This window comes from Platichthys flesus, chromosome 23, assembly GCF_949316205.1.
Source record: "Platichthys flesus chromosome 23, fPlaFle2.1, whole genome shotgun sequence".
NCBI lineage: Eukaryota > Metazoa > Chordata > Actinopteri > Pleuronectiformes > Pleuronectidae > Platichthys > Platichthys flesus.
In genome coordinates, this window is record NC_084967.1 from 12,696,629 (window position 1) to 12,719,715 (window position 23,087).

General features: G+C 44.7%; 1 protein-coding gene across 1 annotated transcript in view; it reads left to right on the top strand.

Annotated features, from left to right (window-relative positions):
- snd1 (staphylococcal nuclease and tudor domain containing 1) overlaps positions 1-15,610 on the top strand; it is a 164,660-nt gene extending 149,050 nt beyond the window's left edge. The window contains exons 22-24 of the mRNA XM_062382358.1: positions 151-354; positions 13,152-13,196; positions 14,619-15,610. Of these exons, the coding sequence (XP_062238342.1) occupies positions 151-354; positions 13,152-13,196; positions 14,619-14,684 (315 nt within the window). The 3' untranslated portion in view covers positions 14,685-15,610. The remainder of the gene's footprint in view (positions 1-150; positions 355-13,151; positions 13,197-14,618) is intronic.
- The last annotated feature ends 7,477 nt before the right edge of the window (positions 15,611-23,087 follow it).

Genomic DNA, 23,087 nt, shown 5'->3' on the forward strand with positions numbered 1-23,087 from the left:
CCCTTCTCCATCTATTCCATTATCTCATCACCCTTTTTCTTCCCCCTCGGCTGATCACACCATCTATTAATGCCCCATTTCCTCTCCTCCTCTTCCTTCCCAATCCCCACTCCTTATCAACGTCTCTTTCTCTCCGTGTCTCTCTTCCAGGACGACGCCCGTGCGGACGTGGTGGACTGTGTGGTGCGGGACATCCAGAACACCCAGTGCCTGTTGAACGTGGAGTACTCGGGGGCCACCTGCCCACAGGCCACGATACAGTTCGGGGACACCAAGAACGACGTCGGCCTCGGGCTGGTCAAAGAGGGATACGTCATGGTGGACGTCCGCAAGGAGAAGCACCTGCAGAAAATTGTAAGTGAAAACTGACGTGATTGGTCAAGTTAATTCCCCTGTTCAAATCAATGACACTGTGTGCACAGTCTGCTCTGATTGGCTAGCTGGTCCGGTCTGTTGTGATTGGTCAGAGCTGCCGGACTAGCTGCTAGGTGTGCATTATGCAAATGTGCGTGTTTGTAATGTCCCTTGACTGAATTGCGTAGGAGTTCAATTCAATTGTGTTGTGTTGTGCACCACATGCATCATCTCAAGGCACTTTACATTGTGATGTCGAGATCTTACAACGTTACAGAGAAACACAACAGGTCCCACTACGAGAAAGCATGCAGCGACTGTTGAGAGAAAAAGCTCACTACATTTTCAAAGTAACATTTTTTGGATTGATTAGCGACACTCAGTTGCAAGTTTATTGTATACCACAAGTAAATGCATATAGCGAGGGGAGTCAGTTATGATCAAGTTGTTGTGTCTGATGAACTGACGAGGCGTTCAGGAGCTTCTGTGTTTCCTGTGGGAGAGAGGAGCTCCCGTTACTTTAGGCTTTTTAACTTTTACAGATTATTACAAACTACATATGACAAAAAACATATGAAAAACATCTTATGTCATTTTTGAGGTTGGATTTATTGAGCCGGTCATTTCCGTCAAGTTCTGTGTATTTAAGATTGATTTCCGAGCCCTTTACTCTGACGGCCCTGTCTTTTAAATCATCTTAAACTCTTCACTTCCTCCTGCTCGCTTGTTCCTCTGCAGCTCACAGTGGTATGGATAAGTGTTTGTGCTGCTGTTGTTCGATCTGTGTAGCACGGAGCAGGCCTCCCCCCTTTTATTTGATGTAACAAGGTCCATTTGCCGCCTGTGTCTTTCTGACACTCCAATAATTACCACATCTCTGTGCTCGCATACCACTGCCTCCTCGCTTCCAGCTCCGTGTCTAAATCCATACGTGCAAACTTGTCTCAGTACGTCTTGTCTTGTGATCACTGCACCTTTGTCGATCTACACAACGAGAAAATACACAGTTTACACAACAATGGCGGCCATTTTGTCAAACCATTTGCTGTCCCCTCATTATGCTAATTTGCGCAGCCGACTCAAAGCCTCTCTGTACGTGATGGATAAAGAAAAATGGAGGATATTTGTTCCCCCTGCAATTACTGCTGCTGCAAATCCCTAATATTAGTCACTCTGCTGTTGGCTTAAAAATCCATACGCACAAAAGGGATGGAGACATATGTCCGCCAGAGTGTAATTATTTACAACTAAAACAAAAGGTATATTTATATAAATGAGACGCTGTCGCACATTTGTAAACGCTATTTATCCTCTCGCGTACGGACGTGTAAGTAACTCGTTTCTCTGCCGAAGCGATTAAAGCACTCCGGGCCCCGGCCGTCAATTGAGCTCTGTGATCACATCGTTGTGAGAGTGTTTTGACCTCTGACCTCTAAAGAGTAGCCAGAGATCGTAATGCAGTCTCTGGGTAATGGACCCTATAGACAAAGACAGTGATTAAAACCTCCCAGCCATACAACTAATAGGCTTATAGACGGCATAGATTTAAGGTTTTGTTGGATCAAATGGTTTCTCGTTAGTATTCAGGCGCATCTTTTCCAGTGTTGTGCTTCGTCCTCGCCGGCTGCAGATGTGTCGCCAATGCATCTACACGAGCGTGCTGAGGGAAGTTCCACGGTTATCTTCTTGTTGATTCCATCCGTCAAGTCCGATCCTGAGATCTTCCATGTTCCCAGCTCGGAAAAAGCGAGCTGGAGTCTTATTAGTCGTCTTTTCTAACCATGAAATGGAGTAAATATGCTTCTGATCCATAGAATATGTGGACCTGCCTGAAAGAGCTGTGTAGAGTAGCTGGAAGGCCCAGTTTGAATGATATTGGTGTTGAGGGATATAACAGTGTCATATCTTTAAATATGAAACCAGATAATGACTTTGTTCGATCTTTCCTGAACTTAAATGTGTTAAAAAAAAAAATCATTATGGACCAAATTTTGAGGATTGAACACTTGATTGACAGGAAATTAATCAACTACTCTGACATTCAGCTATTTCTAACATTTTCAAAATCCTTTCTCGGAATTATGGCTTTTCAAATTTGAGGATTTGCTGCTTATCTTTTTCTAGCACATTTAATATCTTTTGGATTTAAACTCAACAACACAAGATATTTTGACTCTTGACATTTGAGGAGAAGACAGAGTTTGCAGATGAAGTTAATGAAATTCACTGTGAAAGTTGTTTCTTTACCAAAACTGATGCCATTGCTTACCACATTCACTCTCATGGATGGATTTAGTTTAATCTTTTAATTTTTTTGTATGGCTGCCTTTTGTTCCAGTTCCCTCCCGGAGTTGACCTCTTTTGTTTGCAAGGTGCATTTCTGACTCAAATATTTATGAGCAGCACTGCAGCTGCTGCCAGTGCGACAACAGAAAACATTGTCTTGCCGAGGCAATGAAGCCAAAAACCGCTCAAAGATACAACCTTTCGTTGACCCCTGGATCCGTGCCCCTGCTCCTTTTCATCTTTTGGAAAGTTTGCCTAGAGCTTATTCACAGTGGGGGATCCAACCTTGAGTTCCTCTGCTCCTCCTTCCTCTCTTTTTCACTCATCCAGACTATCGGCTTCTCCGAGCTGTGACTTTTGTCCTTCCTGTCTGCTCCATTTTGGCTCCATTCTTTATTCATTATCCATTCCAGGGGATTGGAACATGGTCATTGTAATCTGTAGTGCTAAGCATTGCATAACAGATGGGCTGTAATGTTCACTGGCTCTTGAGTGACTATCAATAGTCAGTCATAAGTGCACTGAAGGTTAACACCAGTCTTTGAGAGTGGCATTGTCCCAGAAGAGGCAGAGCACAGAGGGATATTCATCCATTTGGGGCTTTTATTTATTTTCTTCCCGAGTGCATTTCAGCCTTAAACCCTTCACTGGCTGCTGCCTACTCTGCGCACCATATGGAGCACATAGCTATTGTTGCAGCCATCCATCAGTATCATGGCAAAGGAAGAGGATTCATGGTGAAAGTGTAGGCGAAAAGATGATCGTGCACCAGCTGCCGGCCTCTCATCGAGGGGAAGCGGGGTATTAAAAGGAAGGAAGGCAGGCAGGCAGGTGGGTGGACAAACACTAATCTAAATGATGATTGATAGACTGTACTTAGTGAGGGGAGACTGACAGCGACCTCGAGGTGTGGACGGACAGTAAAGCACCAGATTAAAGTACAACAGGGAGGAGGTCCTGTGGTATGGAAATGACCCGTAACATCACCGATGAAAACCAGAGCACCCATCAGCACTCGGTTGTCAGGTTTTTAAGGAACACCCGACCAAAACTAGTGCCGCCATTCGGAGGTTTATGGAGGTTTTAATCCAACGTGGAGGACTAGTGCCCGCTCTGAGTCCACCTGTGTGGAGTGGGCTGTTTGTTTGGCCCGCGGTGACGCTGGTTGCTGCTTTTCTTCCTAAAGAGCGGCTGCGTGACTCAGTCCACGGAACCCCGAAGCTGCAGCTGCTGCACAAAGAGCCGTTCACCTGCTTATTCAGAGTTCAGTGGAGCTCGACTCAGTCAAACAGAACCTCGAGACGGAGAAGCAGCTGTCTTTGCCGCTTTCCCTCAACGCCACCACCGTCGACTCCCAGCTGGTTGCATTTTTATTCATTGCTTATGAATATTTAACATATCGTGTCTCCTACACCGCACTTCTCTGGGCCTTTAACAAGTCACATTCCAAGTGTGAAGCCGGTAAAATGAAAGATTCTCGAGATACGAGAGCCCCCACACGGACAGAAAGTTGTGGAATTATTAGAACAATGTAGTTTTTAACAGTTGCTCTGTGTTTGTATAATGCTATAATGCTGCAGCCGTCCAAATGACCGCACACTTAATACCAACAACACGCCGATACCGTCTGGCAGACAGATCTAATGTCATAAATACCAGGTTTAATCCGTCATACATCTGTCAGGTCATGTGTAGACCTTCTGCGTGTGTTGTTTATGAGCCTTTGGTATTTAGATTATCATCAGTGAGTGATATCTGTGCTTTATCACCGGATCAGGGCTGGAAACAGAAGAGGGAGCTTTATATACAGTAGTTACAGTATTTCAGCCTTTGTGAGCTTGTAACTGTGTCACTTTGGTTTCAGTTATAGCCTGAGCCTTTTCTTGTTTTTGTTTTTTACTGCCGACCGTATTTTCTTTCTCACATGTCTCACCCGCATCACGTTACTCATCCGTGTTGATCTGGTCTTCATCCTTATTTGTCGCCGCTCAAACTTGTTATACTCGGATACAGATCTTAAGAACGGTTCTGTTTCTGTGGAAAATAGATTCTAGGCCCCACAGTCCCCTTACTTTCAATCAAGCTGCAGCACATGTCAGACACTTGTAGACATCAGTCCTGTAAATACGCCTTTTTTTTTTATCAGGATCCATGAATTGTTCTCTCTCTCTGACATTTGCCAAACGCAAACAATCTTTTCGTCTTCTAACACCACGCAAAGAGGGATCTCATCCCTCGCTCGGACCTGAGACTCTCCCTCTGACTTCATGCCTTCACCCCCCGGCACAGTCCGTGTCAACCACCAGCCACTGCTCGGATGGCAGGTTGCCACGTTGGCACACACACACACACACACACACACACACACGCTCTCTAACGTATTTCCTCCTCGTTCCTCATTTCTCTTAGCGTCTCTCTCCGCTCATTGTTCAGGACCTGATTTCTCCCGTATTTCCTTCTCCCCTCTTCACCTCTTTGTCGACATCACTCACTTTCGCCCTCCTCTCCCTCCCATCGCCACTTAAAACTCCACCGCTCTTCTCCTCATCACTTATTTCTTGTTTACACGCTCCTCTTCTCTCCATTCCTCTCCTCCGCCCTCTCCGTATCACTCCCTCACTTTTTTGCTGCCACGCTCCCTCGCTCCCCGTGTTCTTTTTTAACCTTTGAGATCCGAACTTAGCCCGAGCATTTTGTTTTACCAGCACTGCCAGAGGAAGCTTGTTTGGACTTCTACATTCGCTCATTTGCATTTTGTGTTTCAGTCAAATAATTTGTATCTTGCATCAGCCGACTCTGCCCCGTTGAACCCAAACTGTGCTGACGGCGATGCCTCTCTTTTAAGATTATAAGTGATGGAAAACAGTGGAGCTGTCGGATAATGTTTGAGAGAGAACTAGATGGAGAAACAACATATTTACTGACGGCCTGTTAGTCAGTTCTGTGAGGAACACAGACACTCATCCTCGGATCTGATCTGTCTGTGTCGACCAGGTAGAGACACAACAAAGTCATGACTGATTCCAGCTCAGACCGGCCACTGGGCGCTAACTGCCTCCCCCAGTCACCCTAAAGTTCATTAGTGTTACACGCTTAAATCTCCGGTTTGCTAATTACAAGTCCATTACAAACACAGAAGTGTCTGTCAGTCCCTTGCAAGCACGATTATTATCAATCGCCACCAGCGATGGCTGCATCGACCTCCGCCTCGTTTCCAATATGATCCCCACTGAAGGGATTACGATATAGAAACCATGTTCACACCTTCGCCAAATGTTTGTGAAGTGACTCGTAAGATCTTTATTAAAATGTGACCGTGCGCTGAAGGCGGAGTTTAGCATCGTGGAATCTTTGATTATCCACCAGGCCCCTTGAGAACAATCCTTTATTTCCTCCTCTCTGTCTGTGCTGCAGCTGGATTCACACTGAGGCCTTGTATTTCATGTATGACGGCATCGGTCGAGTTTTAAGTTTTACTCAAGGAGCCTTTAAGTGGTGGCTCGCATGCCGTTGAGTTTTTTTTTTTAATTCATGCGTTTCCTTTCAAAGCAACTGCTTCATGGGTAATCAAGTTTTCTTACAGCTTGCACTAGGAGTCCCTGGTGTGGTTAATAGTGCCGCAGTTGTATTATACAGTGATTGTGTTAATGGGGGTGGGAATCGCAGATGAAGATGAAACGTTGTGTTAAGGAGGCGTGGGCACACTTACAGCTGCATACAGCGAAATCCATACAGGAAGTCAGGAAGGACGCTCACACGTATACAGGATTTCTCCAAGGAACCGCTGATCCATTTGTCATTTAAGTACAATTGTGCTGTTTGGTCCACACACACACTTAGTGCATGGACTGTAGTAAGGTGGCTCATGTAATGTAACCACCCTGTTGGAGGAGGCTGTTTGGACACTGATGATGTGCCTCATGGGAACGTTGCCGTGTCTATACAGCGAGTTCACTCTCCACAAAATGAGGCCTTGTGGGTAAACAGTGTTTCATGTAGTAGCACGGCTGTTGTCCCCAGGCAGAGGGGACGGACATGGTACATGTTACACTTTTAACCCAGGTGGGCAATGAAGAGAAGGTGAGACGCAAAACAACAACACAACACAAAGACGACAACTGATGGAGAACAGACAAATAAATGTTCGGACGCGCTGTGTCCGAGTTTGCCCCAAATGGCTCCTGCCATGGTGGATCAGGTTTCCATCGCCCCTGCCCCCCCGCCCCCCCCAGCGGAAAAAATTGTCAGCGTGTCATCTATAAATGGCTTTTAGCCGTATCCGGATAACCAACTGCCTGACTTTCAGGTCGCTGCCCTCCGTTTTCAACCCCAGCGCCCACGCGTCACAGCCCATCAAAGTTCCCCCCCCACAAAACAAGGGCACATAAACAGACAAACACACACACACACACACACACACTGAGCTTCATGGGTATGTGAGAGAATGCCCGCTCCTCACCAATGGCTCAATACCTAATTTACAAGTAGAGTTAGAGATGGGACCTTTTAATGGACATTTTCTGCTTCCCTGTTATTGACCCACACACGCACGCACACACACACGCACAAACACACACACACTCACTCATACACAGTCACTTGCACAGGCGGTTGCCTCCCCTGCTGCCACCGCTCTAAGGGCCCTTTTGACATGTCCTAGCTGACACGCGCCACTTCCCAAACGCAATTCCATCTTCCGCAGCTGTACACACAGACACACACACACACACACTATATCTCCCACCCCCCACATGCCGGCGGGGTGCACGGAGGACACGCAGCAGGGGAGTGGAGGCACCAGGTTGTTCAAACCTAGATTATTTGGAGTTGTGTGACCTCGTGGGAGCAGAAGAGTAAGAGGAGAGAACTCTTAACTAACCCCTCTGATAAGTTGTGCGTGTGCGACATGTTTGTGCGATACATTAGTGTTTACGTAAGACTTGTCTTCTCTGCGCTCTCCCCTGGGATCGAACTGGAGAATGTACTCTGTCGTATCCGTTATGTCCTTGTGTTGGTTGTGTGTGTTTGTGTGCACATGTTTTACTTGTGTGTGTGCGTGAGTGAGTGAGTCCTCCTTAACTCTATGAACCCACGCTGGTGGGCTTGTCAGGCCACGTTCCCACCAGAGCGCCTGATCTCCTCCGACAGTCATGCTGGGGGGGGGCAGCGTGCATCAGGGCGTAAGCCCGGTTTACCTCAGACAGGGACAATGACACTCATTCACTTGATGTACATGAAAAGACCCCTAGTTTATTATTTCATGAGGCCGTTCTCAGAGAACTGGTCACATACATAAGAAGCCTCATATCTGAAGAAGTGGGTATTTTGCTGCAGTTTACAGTAAACACAGTTCTCTGGAGCCGCGATGCTTCAAACGCTTTCAGCAGGAGGAAGTAAGGAGAATAACTGGAAGCTGATGCAAATCAGAATCTCATGACGAGTCATTCTCTTTAATTTAACACTAGAAATTGATATTTATTACTTTTGAATTTCATATTCACCCTCTTTTATGCAACGCTTTTATTTAAAACTTCAGCTTTTCTTTTTGTGTGTCCATATAAATAAGCAAATGCAGAAAAACAACGTCCGTCCTTTTAACGAACGTTGACTCAAACACTTCCTGTGTCCCTCAGACTCACTGAAGAAGCTTTGAGGATTCTCTCAAGAGACTTTTCTCTTTGCTTACCGTGCACTATCCATGCACGTGTATCTTCAATGAGATGTTTCTTTGGTCAGAAATCCACAGCTCAGACAGCTACACTCAGTCCAAACTGGTGTGGGTTACAGACTTTTTGTTCCAGCAGACGCTCGGGAGACAAACTGTCCCGGGCGGATCTTTCTGCTTTAGGTGGAGTCAGGACTCATTCCTGACTCCACCTAAAGTTCCCTCCATCTGCGTAGTTTGCAGGTGGAGGGAGAAAAGAAACCAGAAGTGATGAGGATACAGTGAGCAGCGTGGAGAAACAAAGGACAAGTGTCAGGAGAGAGTTAGTGGCACTTTGTTTTTGGTGGGAGTTTGATTGCTGGTGTCTGGGAGGATGTGTGCGTCTGATGGTCACTGCTGTTAATGAGAGACGCTCAACATGCCTCAATGTTCCCTTTCCACTCGAGTGGCTTTGACGTCTCCTGACATCCCGTCTCTGTGGCGAGGACCAAGAGAGCGAGAGGGTGAACATGCCCCGGCGCTCAAACTTCGATTAGTCACTTGCTTTCTGCACTCCATCCAAAATCTGGTTCTCACTCTGCATTCTCAAGTCTCGGCTCACCTACGCACCAGACGCACACAACCTGTCAGATAGCTGCGGCGTTAGCACTCGCTCAGATCCATCACTTTCACACCGTGCTAACCAGAACGCCACCTGGGCACGGCTCGCCAGCCAGCGAAGGCACATACATGCTCTCTCTCTCTCTCTCTCTCTCTCTCTCTCTCTCTCTCTCTCTCTCTCTCTCTCTCTCTCTCTCTCTCTCTCTCTCTCTCTCTCTCTCTCTCTCTCTCTCTCTCTCTCTCTCTCTCTCTCTCTCTCTCTCTCTCTCTCTCTCTCTCTCTCTCTCTCTCTCTCTCTCTCTCTCTCTCTCTCTCTCTCTCTCTCTCTCTCTCTCTCTCTCTCTCTCTCTCTCTCTCTCTCTCTCTCTCTCTCTCTCTCCCAGGCAGACGGATTCGCTCCTTGGCAGACACGTCGCCAGCTGCCAAAACGCCAGACACACACCACCTGTTGTTCATCTCACCAAAAACATCACTTGGACCAAAGTCTCCGGCCAAGTCTTCCCCCAGAAACGTACCTGCATATATAAGGACGGATTCCGACACCAATTGTACATAATCCTTCTCTTAAATGTGCCCCAGGCATCAGATGATTTGACTCGTCTCAGAACGCTGTTAGAAATCCACTCCAATGTAAACTGTTGGTTTAAAATGATAATAAACTGACTGCTGTGATCAGTTCTCATTGCACTTCTGCAGAAACTGAGCAGAGTTAAAACGATGCTAAGAATGAATCATACATTCAGGGACTACACACAAACACACACTGACAGCGGCCTCTTTAGCCAAACAGCATATTCTCTGTTAGTGCCAGTGTCCGTGGCCCCTGCTCACCAAACAGGGCATCTGCCTGACATATGGGAGCTGTGTGGGGTCATCCAGACGAGCACGCCGTCACCCGCCGCCTTCTGCCGCCCGTTACCCTCCAGCTTTCTTCTCCTTATCCCCTCGGTCGTTCATCGGCTTCTCCTCCTCCCTTTCACTCCTTCTCACCTGGAACTCTCTTCGTCCTTCTTGTCCCTGCAAATAATCCTGACCTTTTTGTTGCATTCAGTAATGATGAATTAATGCCTTTGAAATATTTGAAAAACTTTTAATGAATATTTTTGGGCGCTATGCCTAGTTTATAATATCTACGTTTCTTGAGATACAGATATTTGCACACATTGATAAAACTAGAAACAAGACTGATATTCATTCACATCAGTCGTACTAGTGATTCAATATTTTATGGTCTAAAAAATGTCTTAAATAATCTCAAATGGAACTTCAAAACCTAAAGAGACAACACACTCGCTCTCACTTGACGCTCCTCGTCATCTCGACTCCAGTCGTGCTTCTGTTTGAGTCGTAGATGAGTCATTATGCTTCCCTGCTGGAGCCAATAGAAAAGCCCTGAATGGAAATATCCGGCACCAGGATACGTGGAGCTGTTCAGAATAATGTGGAGGCTGCCATCGCCTGCGCTCTGATTGGCTGTTGTTTCTCCGAGCTGAAGTGAGCAGAACAGTGAAAGACGAGGGCGAGCCAGGAAAGCCCCCCCCCCCACAACCCCAGCACAAAGAGGCTCAGGGTAATGGTTCCAATATGGCAGTCGTCATCTGTGCATATTGTGCTGTAGTGCTCTCGACTGTCACACTGCATGTGGATTCAGATTCAGCCGTGTAGATGGGGGAACAGGGAGATGGAATATATTCACTTTAAAGTCAAGCTTCTTTTTCTCTCTCGGCGATGTAATTGTCGCTCTTGTGTTTGAGCGTTGCCAAATCCACTTTGGCAGATTTAACGAAACCCTCTTCCACATCATCGTAGCCTCCGCTGAGGTTTCCAAGTGCAGCACCAGGAAACCCGGCTCAGACTGATAGCGCCCCTCCAAAGCCCAAGTGGCTTCACCGGCCTTTTGTGTCTGTGAAATATCGTTGGCTGGATCGTCCATCTGGTGACATCTGCCTGATGGGACCAAGACGCCACATCCCAAAGCCTTCCCAAAAAAGATCTCTCCTTTAGTTGGCTGTGATGGATGACTTGTGCAGCCGCTGCACTTTCCCGGGCCGCACACTCACACACGTGCACACACACACACACACTCACACACGCCGGCTGCATGTTCCACCTGCAGGTCTGTTGTCTTGGCGGAGCCGTGTGCAGCGTAGCCATCAAATCAACCTATGTGCACGAGCTTGCTAAGCAATTAAACTATGGTGCCCGATCCACACTCGACAGTTTTAACATCTGGCATCCTTGTTCTTGCGCGTGTGCGTGTGTGTGTGTGTGTGTGTGTGTGTGTGTGTGTGTGTGTGTGTGTGTGTGTGTGTGTGTGTGTGTGTGTGTGTGTGTGTGTGTGTGTGTGTGTGTGTGTGTGTGTGTGTGTGTGTGTGTGTGTGTGTGTGTGTGTGTGCGTTTGAGTGTGAACGCCAGCTCATCTGCTTCTAAAATAAGATCTGAATTATGGTGCAGGATTGAATCCACAAGAGCAAAATGACTCTGTTTCTTTTTGGTTTTCTGTATTTGTTTAAAGCGGTTTTCTCTATGTGTCACTTTAATCAGAATCCGACCGAACTAAATTGAAAGTGACCAGGGTTGTGTGTCTGTGGCTGTGTTTGTGTGTGTGTGTACTTCTATCTTTGTGGAGACCTTGTTGACTTCAGGACTTACAGATTAAGGACTTTGTGCCATTACTAACTTTCTTAAAAACACTTTTCAAGGCCTGTTCGAGGGATAAACTGGGTTTCAGGGTTCAGAATTAACTTCATACTAAGGTTAGTTTTGGGGCGTGTAGATTTGATCAAATGTGATCAAAAGTGATAGATGTGAGAGTACGGGGGGGTGGGTTAGGGGATGTATTTTATCAATGAGTGACAAAGATAGAAGGGGGACCTTGAGTGGGGTTTGATTACTCTGTATCCACTCTGACATTGTAATGGTGGAGGACAGCTCCACTCAGAGGGTCGGCTGCTGCTGCCAGAGTTTTCCAATGCCCATACATCAACTAACCCTGAACGCATCGAACTACACCACACACACACACACACACACACACACACACACACACACACTCTCTCTCTCTCTCCTGCCCCCACAACCACGCTCTGCCCTATGAATCATCACTGGTTCATTCGATGAGGCTAAATGGCTGCTCTAGCAGAAACTGTCAATATGCTCAACACTCCTTCCAACTCTATTACATATCTCCTCCCTGTGCTTCCACAGCAACCACCTGCATCTAAAGACCATTTCAAGAGAAACCAGTATCTTTTTCTCTTACTTGTTTCTTATCACATTTGCACGTTTTAATGTTGCATGTAGCTACTTTGGAAATGACGAGTGAAAGGTGACTGGCTGCTCCCAACACCCCGTCTCCAGTATTTATTTCCTACTCTCTTCCTATGGTCAACAGCTCCGAGCACAGCCTGTTCTCCCACAACAGTCTACTTGAGCAGTGCTACAGTCGTTTATTGTGCTCCAGCACACAAATAACCCGACGGTGCACACCGGCGAGAGGCTGAGTGCACTTCCCCTCAGCAGGCTGTTCCGGCCGCTCAGCCAATCAGGAGAAAGCGGGCTTTTAAAGAGGTCTGAGCTAATATTGCCTCGCTCAGTCAGAGGCTGAGCTGAGGGGCTGCAGAACAGTCTGAAATAAACAAGCACTTTTATTCCAACTGTGAATCATGTAAAGCTGCTCTATTGGAGTCCCAGAAAAAAAAACTGAGAGCTGGAAATGAGCATAATGGTTCTCCTCTAATGTTCCCGCTCAGTGGGTGACGCTGGTGGCTGTGAGAGGGTGTGGATCACATTTTTTGTGCATGTGACATGTTAGTGTGGGGCTGTCTGAGTGTGTTCAGGAGTAACCGAATGGAACACGTTAATATCAACCTGAAGGAGAGAAAGTTTAGACTGAGATGTAGTGAATTAAACATGCTGCAGGGCAAAGTGGGCGTGAAAACACCCACTATGAACATTGTGGTATTATAAAACAATAAGTGCTACACACACACACACATACACGCTACCCTCAATTAGTGAACTACAACTCTAGAGAGAGAGGGCGAGAGAATGCCCTCCTCTAAAAAATTAAGTGAACTTTGTGCAAAAAGAAAGTTGTGAACTTCTGTGTGCGCAGGTAAAAGAAATGTCTGCAGGGGAAGAGCAGCTTGAAAGAAAGAAGTGATTCACTTAATCCTTCCAAACCCTGTGTGTGGTGTGATATGTTAATGACTCATCTCTCTCTCTCTCTCTCTCTCCGCTGCAGGTGACAGAATATCTGAACAGTCAAGAAGCTGCTAAGAGGGACAGGGTAAGTGTCACCGTCCCAACGACCTTCTCCCAGCTTCTCTTTCCTTCTGATAATCAGGCTTCGTCTGGAGAAAACAAAACAAGAAGACAACACAACACTCTTCTACACCAACTACCAGAGAGAGAGCTCTGTCACTCACTCTCTCTCTCTCTCTCCCTCCCCCAAACTCTCTGTCTTTCTACCTATCTCTCTCACTCACACTCACTTTATCCAAATTTGCCCAAAAAGTGTTGAGGGATTTATTGGAAATCCATTCAGTCTTTTCTGTTATCCTGCTGACACACACTTATGTTAACAACTCTTTTAAATAATCACTCGTTCTGTTACCTGTAGCTTTAGTCATCCCAACCTGAGGTCACCCGCTGTTGAACCATGAACAGCTCTATTAGTTTCCCGCTCCGTTATTTTCCCTCTCTATAAGTTTCCCAGTTTTTCATTTACCCGTTCCTTCGCTTCACTTCTTTAACTTGAACACAACGAGGTCAGCGGTGGAAGTGACTGATCATGTTTCAAGGCGTCTGCGAGGAGGAGGAGGAGAAAAGGCAGCGGAGTGAGAGATGGGAAATGACAAAATGTACAAATGGCTCCGTTCATTCATTCATCCTAATAAGTAGTGCTAATTAGCACAGTCGCTAATAAGCCATGAATCACGGCATTAACAGCTGAGCGCTCACACCTCTGAGAGCCAGAAAAGAAACAAAACTGTGCACACACCTCAGATTGTGTAATTTTTATCACATTTAAATAACCCGTACTGCACGCACACACACACACACACACACACACACACACACACTCTCTCTCTCTCTCTTTGCCAAACACATCGTGATAAGGGCGACATTTAGGAATGTGAAATTCATGTATCAGTTTATGAGCCGATGCCGGAGCAATATTGTGGCGGAACAGGAGAAATAATAGAACAGCTGGTGAAATCTAATGGCAGAAATTAAATACAAAATAATCCAAGTGGTTTTTTTCCACTGATGTTTAATCACCTACATTTTACAAATTGTTTTCTTTACCCTAGAATGAGCCCTTTATATTTAAATACTTCGTATTGAAATCGGGAGCGGGTCCTCTCTACGGAGGACGCCATGTTTTTTAAAGTAGCCCAGACAGGACAGGTTCTTGAGGTGAGGGGTATTCAGCTGCAACATGCATCTTCACCACTAGATGTCACTAAGTTCTACACACTGAACCTTTAAACCGGGTAAATGAGGATTCAGCCTTTGCACTGACTCTTTCTCTCGACCTCTCGTTGTAGCTCTCTCTCTCCCCCTCGCCCTTCTCTCTCGATCATTTCACATGCAATGTGCTGGAGAAATGATGGATGTTTCTTTCCAAGCAGTTGGGAATGTTGCAGCGTTTTATGTTTATTTGTATCTTCATGGTCAATAAAATCCATCTCCCTCCTCCCATTAGCTCAACATTTGGCGCTACGGAGACTTCCGCGCCGACGATGCTGACGAGTTTGGATACCGGCGTTAAAGAGGGAAACCAATAAAACCCACCATCCAATCAACACCATTCCAAAGACCACCATGGACGACGAGTGACGGACAGAAGAAACCGTTAGGGAAATTATGAGAAACTAAACGACAAGCATTGACTCACTATTCTTTATTATTTTTTTTGTTATATGTGTTTTGACATTTCATCCCTCCAGTCCTGTCTTCTCTGCTGCTCTTACCTTTACTTTCTCAGCTGGCCCCTGCAGCGCCACATAGATCATGCTAGCAATGCTGAAATAAGACAAATAAAAATGAAATCATCCAAGAATCACTTTCTATTCGTCCTTCATCTTCCCGATGGGCCACTGCCAGCTCAAGCAGCCTGCACTATTTGCCATGTTACCCTTTCAACACACTTTTTTCTGAATCATAACTACAGTAATCGTGTGTGTGTGTGTGTTTTTTCAGCCAATCCTATTCCTTGCTCTCTGATGCTCTAAACCAATCCCTGCTTCCCTCTGTACAGGAAGTGGCTGGATGTTTTTGGGGGAGGACACTTAATTATTTACAAACAGTTACGCTTCCCTAATGAACTTCATGTAAATGTAAGGATATCTCAAAAGTGTACATTGATTTATTTTAGAGAAATACTGCAGGTGGAGCCACACAGACAAAACAAAGCGAACAGGATGAGTTTATTTTTGTCTTCTAGTGTGACGATGAAATCTGCGCATGTATCTGTGGGGAGTGTTTTGTCGTTTATTCACTATGTCACACTTTTATGACCAGTAAAATATTGGTGCCATCATGTGGCATTTTATCATCTTTCTCCTTCTGTCAAGTTTACATTCTTAATAATGGTTATGATCCTGTCTCTGTACGCCATAGCAGAAGAAGTGTTTGAATTTATTTCCACGTATTGGACCTTTGCATTCTATTAAAATTCTGCTGAATAAAAATTAACCGCACGTGTTGGGTTTTTCTTTCCATTTGAAAAGTAAGTCATAGGAGAAATTGTAAACTAGGATGTCCAAAATGTCAGTTTGGTAACGAGTCAACATTTTTAATACAATGTGACAAGCATCTGAAATCACTATTGGTTTGCATTTCAGGGTTAAAAAAATGTATAGATGTTGAAAAGTCTTTAAAATGTCGGTATAATATAAAAGCTTAAATAGAATTCCACACCTTTTTCATTGAATTGCAGAGTTTCAAACTGTCCTTCGTGACGCACCTCAGCAGCAAGTCACCTCAGCAGCATTTTACTGTGAGGTGAAAGAAAACATTTAAAGAAAGAGAGGTCAACACAACATCATGGTCACACAAACAAACGCCGTGGAAACATTTTAGTATAATAATGCGTCTAAAACATCATAAAAATGTGATCCTGAGCTTTCATCACCAAATTCCTATTAGTTCATCTGTGAGTCCTTGTGGATGTTTGAATCAAATTTGAAATGGTTCCCTGCAGATATTTCGTTCACAAGGCAAAGAATAGTTTTTTTTTTATGTCACTTAACTTTTGTCCTTCCTTGTGTGAAGCGGACGTTTGAATCAAATTTGAAATGGTTCCCTGCAGATATTTCGTTCACAAGGCAAAGAATAGTTTTTTTTTTATGTCACTTAACTTTTGTCCTTCCTTGTGTGAAGCGGACGTTTGAACCAAATTTGTAGAAATACCCTCAGAGCTTTTCTTTTGTTTTTAATATTGTGTTAGCAAGAATGTAAAGTGTGTTTATAACTGATATGTACGGACAGACAACTTAAAAAACAAGCTGCCTCCGGTCACTGTCTGTCGCTGGCACAGAGGCATAATAAACACAGATATCATAAACAGCTCATAAACACTTAATACGAGCTGCCATAGAAATAAATGACTGGCGAGGAGCGGAGCCGACATGAAGCTCATCACGGCCTCCTCACTTCACCTCACGTGGTTTCAAGCTGAGAGTTCATGGAGGATGCAGGTCCGGCTGTTTACTGCAGGATCAATAAAGTTTGTTCAACTATCAAGTTCACAGACATTTAAACTGAACGTGTCAGTGGATGAAAAGAGATTCTACTTCTGGTTGATGTGAATGTGACATCAGTTCTGTGAGTGGCGGCTCAGTGTGGGAGGTGCAGGTTCTTAATGGCTGCTTCACCACCCAGTGATAAACCCCCTCATTGTATTTTAACTGAAAACAAATCATCACCATTATGGATCAGATGGACAAACATCAGCCGCTGATGAAACATGATAGAAACACAAAAAATGAACATCTATTAAAAGCTACAAGTTCGAAACGTCTTGTTTAAATGTTGCGTTGGAACATGTGAAATGTTAAAGAAGAGGTTTTATAAAGAGGGTGTTTGGGGAGAAGCTCTTTTTTCCCACAGCCACTGAAGGGGACATGATGAGGAATCAGACACATCGATGTCTGTGTTCCTGTTGGCTGACGTGTGCCGATGTCTTATCATTCATTTTATGGAATAAACAGTGGTTTTATGCTTAAATATGATATTTGAATAATTAATTGTTTTCATAATTCTACTTCTATGTATTGGCCTGTGTTTTGTTTTCAGTTTGTCGGGCATTCAAACGTTTTTATGGTTAAACGGTCAAATATCAAGTAGTTTTCTAATGTGAACTCAAAGTGAAATCTTCTGAGAGGCCTGATATGAGCTGTGAGGTTTTGTGTATCACTCAGACACTGAGATAAGAGACCAGATAATAAGATCACATGCAATAAGAGGACGTTGAGCTGCTGGTGAGAACTCACTGTCAATTAAAGGGATTAGAGAAACAACAGCACACATCATGTACAGACCACATATATATACATTCATATACATATATATATGAATAGTATATTGTGTGGCATGCGTGTTGGGGGGGGGGGGACATGCAATCTCATTTCAGTTGGACTTAAATAAGGGGAAGCAAGCAGCTGGTTGTTTTCCTCTTGAAATGAAAACAGTGACCGAAGGTTTGTTATTCTTCGCTCCGCCCGAAAGGAGGAAACCGAGATTGAAACGTTTTCTACTTAACATTCAAATTGTGTTGTTTTTGTTGTTTTTTTTAAAAACACAGCTTCAGCCTGGAAGACATGTTTTTCAATGAGACCACGACAAGAGCACTTGTTGTTGTTTTTGTATGCGACTTGCTGTGTTTTGCATGATCCCAGTAAAGCAGAGCTGCTGCTGTGAAGTACACACACACACACACACACACACACACACACACACACACACACACACACACACACACACACACACACACACACACACACACACACACACACACAATGTGTCGCAGCACCGGCAGTGATTCCATTCTGTAGAATACTCAGTATGTGTTGAATTTAACAGTTGCTAACACCCCCCCCCACCCCCTGCACCCAGATGCCAGTCCTAATTCTCGGTGCCACACAGTCGTCAGGAGCAAACCAAATCAAAGGGGGCCTGAGCAATTCATCACCGGTGTTCATGTCCAATTACCAGGGGCTGGAATAAGAAATATGCTCGAAGGGCAATTAAGAACCCTGTCCCCCGCCTGTCAGCTGACTCACGGACTCGGAGGACGACTTCGTCTTTTTAGATCTACGTCCTTCCTGTGTCTTTTTTTGTCAAAAACTATCCATCGTCTCTTTCACCCCCCCCCCCCCCCCCCGCCCTCCTTCCAGTCCCCCTCCCAATTTGCCTTATTGCCTCATTCTCCCATTTGGAGCAGATGAGATAGACCCACCCACCGAGCGGCGGGGGGGGGGGGGGGGGGGGGGGGTGAAGCCAACGCAGAGAAAGTGGGGATGGGGAGAGAGACCAGACGAGAAATAAATCAATGTTCAAACCCCCCCCCCCCCTTCCCAAATCAACAGTGGAGGAGGTGTCTCCTTTGGTGGTGAACTCAGGGCCTGTCTCTCCTCAGCGGGGGTTTGAGGAAACCGTCTCAATAATTCAGGGAAGAAGAGGAAAAGCTTTTTAAACACACACAAGGGTTAACAGGAGGAGATGGAGCTTGTGTGTTGTGTCAGTGAACGCACCGCTGATCACAGACACACACAGATTTCACTTGTCCTCAGGATTTCAAAGCCACATTCCCTTTTTCCATTGCCTCTTATCTCCTATGATAAGATACACAAACAGATTTCTGATTAACCCCTGGTTTCACAGTCCTGAGATCAGTGGGGTAAACTGTCTGGATATTTCCGGGGGGGGGGGGGGGGTCAGACAAAGTTAACTTTATTCCATTTAGTCCATCTGCTCTTCTGGATTGTTCACTTATCGTTCGTGCCACTTCATTTCCGTGCCTGAAATAAAAAAAGAGAAACCACTGCGGCGGTCCCCGGTCTTTTCCTTATCTCCCAGTAACACACGCTCACGTCCAGTCCTCTGTCCTCCAGTGTCCAAACTGTACCTGTCCACGGTCACACACACACAATCTGCTCCTGATGGACGTCGCTGCAGCCCTGACCGACGGGGATTCTCTTTTGTGAGCAATAACACAAATCTCAGCGAACTCTCCGCAGAATGTTTTTGTTGAGATTAGAGCCTGAGAAATAGAATCTGCAGATATGAGCCTTTCAGAGACGTGCTCTGTTTGGGTGTGCTGGTTTGCACTGATAAGAAAACTTTACAGAAATGAACAATGCAGAACATTTTAATCATCCCCCCCCAAAAAATTGTTTATTTTCTCATTTAAAAGTTCCAGATATTTTGTTGTGTTTGAGTTTTATTTTTTATTTTTAGGGACTTTGAATAAACACAGGATCAACAGCGGCCCCCGAAAAATCCATATCGGTCGAGATCTGTTATTTTCTATTAGGTTTAGTTTATTATGTGAAGTCCAAGTTCATTTCTCTGGAGTTTCCTGCAGCGTCTTGTGTTTCAGACTCACAACGTGTGTCAGTTAAGTCGAACAACATCGTCAGGTTGTGTAGTGAAGTTGCAGGTTTTTATGGAGAAGAGACGCTCGTCAACAATCACAATGAAACTGACACGACAAACGTCAACGCAACAGCTGAACCTGTAAAACCAGGCCGGCCCACACCTGGGGATTTACACAGGTGACGGGGGAAAAGGAAAACCGTTAAACAAACGTAACAAAGTGATTTGATTTTAAAAGCACAAACTATTCTACGAATGAAAGTGTGAGAGGGGGATGAACCTGTGAAGATCGAGAGTGGTTCGGTACCAGTTGAGGTCAGTGCCACACTGGGTGAACTGGGTTAAATAGACTGCTGCTCAACTAATGAGACTGATCGATTAAAACTCCAAGGGTGAAAATATGACAAAGTTCAACTGAGTCAAATAACTAAAGATGAATTAAAGTCCGTCCCCGATTCAGGGAAGATAAACTGGTTTTTTAATGTTTGGCATTAATCAAACTGGAAAGTGACAAACTCGCCTCCTGACACTACAATCGTCCTTCATCTCATCCGTTGTAATAAAAATGTGGAACTTTAATGCGTGAACAGCTGACGTCGTAAATTGATGCAACATTTGGTGATTTTACCGAAACAACTAAAAAATGGAAATTGGAAAATTTATGCTTTGGACTGAAATGATTGAATCTAATCAAAAGTTTTTTACTTTTTCTTTCCATTTTTCAGTTCAAGCTGAACTTTTTAAGTGTTGACTACTTCATCTACATTTTCTATTTGTGTATTGGATACGTTTAAAATACACTTTGGATCCTTTATTTAGTTAAAACAATTATTATTTAAATACATAAAATGATAATGTGGGCCCTTTAACATATTCATAAAGACGGACGACATGACAGCTTCCCAAAAGTGAAGTCAAAGACTCTTGAACCAAACATGGTGGCTGCAGTATATAACTCATAAACCCTGCCTCCTCCATGTTAGCGGTTGGGATATTGGACAAACTAAGTAAGTTTCTCCAGTAATTGGGAACTAACCCGATGTAAAGTGTTACCAGACTGTGGTTTCAGCTAATCTTGAAAGTTAGGAGCCAAAACAAACAACTTATGAGTAAAAGTTTTGATGTTTCTCGTTCTTCTAACATCTGCAGAAGGAAGAAACGCCCTCTGGGAGAAGAAGCTCTGGATGAATGGACTCCAGGTTACAGACAGTCGAGCGTGTCAGTGCCTCTCTCTCTCTCTCTCTCACCTGCATAAACACAGCGTTGTCTCTGGATTAAATTGGCGTCTGATTTGTGAAGTGAACAGTGAAGAATCAAGTTCAACTGTTAAGTGCACACAACACCCCCCCCCCCTCTCTCTCTCTCTCCTGCAGGGCTCCCGTTGTAAGTGCACCTTCTAAAGGTACATTTATACTTATATACCTCTTATTTATATAAAGTATTTAACAAGTTTAAAGTGATAATGACAAGAGTCCATAAGTGTGGTAGGGTTGTGGAGCCAAATCATCTGGATTGCCCCCTGGTGGCTGGCTGCAGTATAGTTTATTAACCTTGATGTCAGCAGACAGGACTTGGACCAAATCAAAAAGTCAAAGTGCGAACTCAACAATTAAAAAAACCAATTCAGTTTATGAAATCTAAAGAATAACAGAAGGTCGCTTAAAGCCTTATACCTTTTGATTTGGGGGGGTCGAATGTGTGGAGGGAAGTTACAGTTTTCATCTCTTCAGTTTGAACCCTGGATATTAACTCGTTTCCCAAAGTCTCTGTGATTTATATTCTTTTTCTCCTCATGCTTCCAACGCAGGTTCTCCTGGTCGGCTGCTAATCTCTGTCAAATTATTCCTCCTTTATTCAAACTGGTTTAATTATCGCAGATGTGGGATTCGAACCCTCTCACGAGAGGTATTCGCCTTTCCCGTCTCATCGTCTGTGAACTTTCTCTCTCCCGGCCATTTGATCGTCCTCATCCCCGTGATGTTAATGAAGTGAGAGGTATTGGACTCCGCCCACTGGGATCTGAGTCCACTTTTAGTGCCCCCCCCCCTAATGGGCCGCCGCTGTCCACATCCGGCCGTGGAGCTCCACAGCTCGTCTTCCTCTTTTATAATTCATCCAATTTAAATGACTCGGGGCCCGACAGTCGTCTCTCCTGCCGCTCACAGAGCTGGATTCATTAAGATGACACCTTTGCTGCTGTGGGACACTCGCTCGTTATTCTCTTATAAAAGTGGATTTTGTGTTTTGGATACACAAAAGGGGGGGGGGGGAGTGACGAAGCAGGTTAATCCCAAATAATCCTCCCCCCTAAAAAAAAGAATGCTGCTCGAGAACCAACTCACTTCAAGAATTACCAGGTTCGTGGAGGAGGCTCCCGAGAGCCGGAATTCAAGTTTAATTAGGAAGCCATTGTCCAGAATATATAGATTCACATGTAATGCCTCTTCAGTTTGCAGTGTAATCCTGCTGCTTAACATTTCACCACCCCGGAGAATTTCTCTCTTCTTTTTTTTATTTTTTTCCTGTAAGCTCCTATTCCAGCTGCGGGTCCGTTCCATTGTAGGTCCAAGAGAGTGAAGCACTTATTGTGAGTGGACACAGAAATGGGGATTTGATCCTGGAGTCTAATTTAATTAAGGCACTCGAGCAATCGGAGACTTGAAAATAAGATCACGAGACAGAGTAAAGAATTTGAATTGCACTGAAGGATTATTAGAATGTAAGGCGAGCAGAAAAGTGTCAATGGTGTGATTATCCTGTCAAAGCAACGTATTGCTTTCACCCAGTGTGTGTGTGTGTGTGTGTGTGTGTGTGTGTGTGAAAGTCAACAATGCATTGACAGATCTACACCATCTCTGTGGGACTGATACTTGAGCGGGTTTATCAAGATGAATGACTTTTGGAGCTTATCAACATTCAAGGTATAGATCAGAAATGATGCCATATGAAAAGTGACGTCATGAAGAAGTCAGAGAATTACATCATGTAAAGTTTAAACATTATTTTTTGAGGTATCTCTTTACACAACCTACATATTTATAGATCAACGAATGTTTTAGGTTTTTCTTTTAGGAAGAAATGACTAAAATAAACGACATCACTATGCAATCAGAAATATATACATATATTTAAAATACAAATTATCTGTATATGTGTAAGCATTAGGATAAGGATTGAGATGTGACCTACAACCATCAGCTTCATGTGTTTTACACCATACCTTCTACAGCCCTACACCCTTGCATCTGCACTGGTTTTAATGGTCAAATCACCTGTTGAGTGACATAAGCTGATATGAAGAGTGGAGCCAGAAGGAGAAGGGAGCTGCTTCCTCCACACACACACACACACACACACACACACACACACACACACACACACACACACACACACACACACACACACACACACACACACACACACACACACACACACACACACACACACACACATACACACACACACTGATCCACTTCTATCACCACAGGCACGTGAGGCTAATGCACTTGTCTGTTGGTCACTGGGACGTTACATAACGCACTGGTGTGGCCTCAGCTGTCAGAGCGGCCTGAGT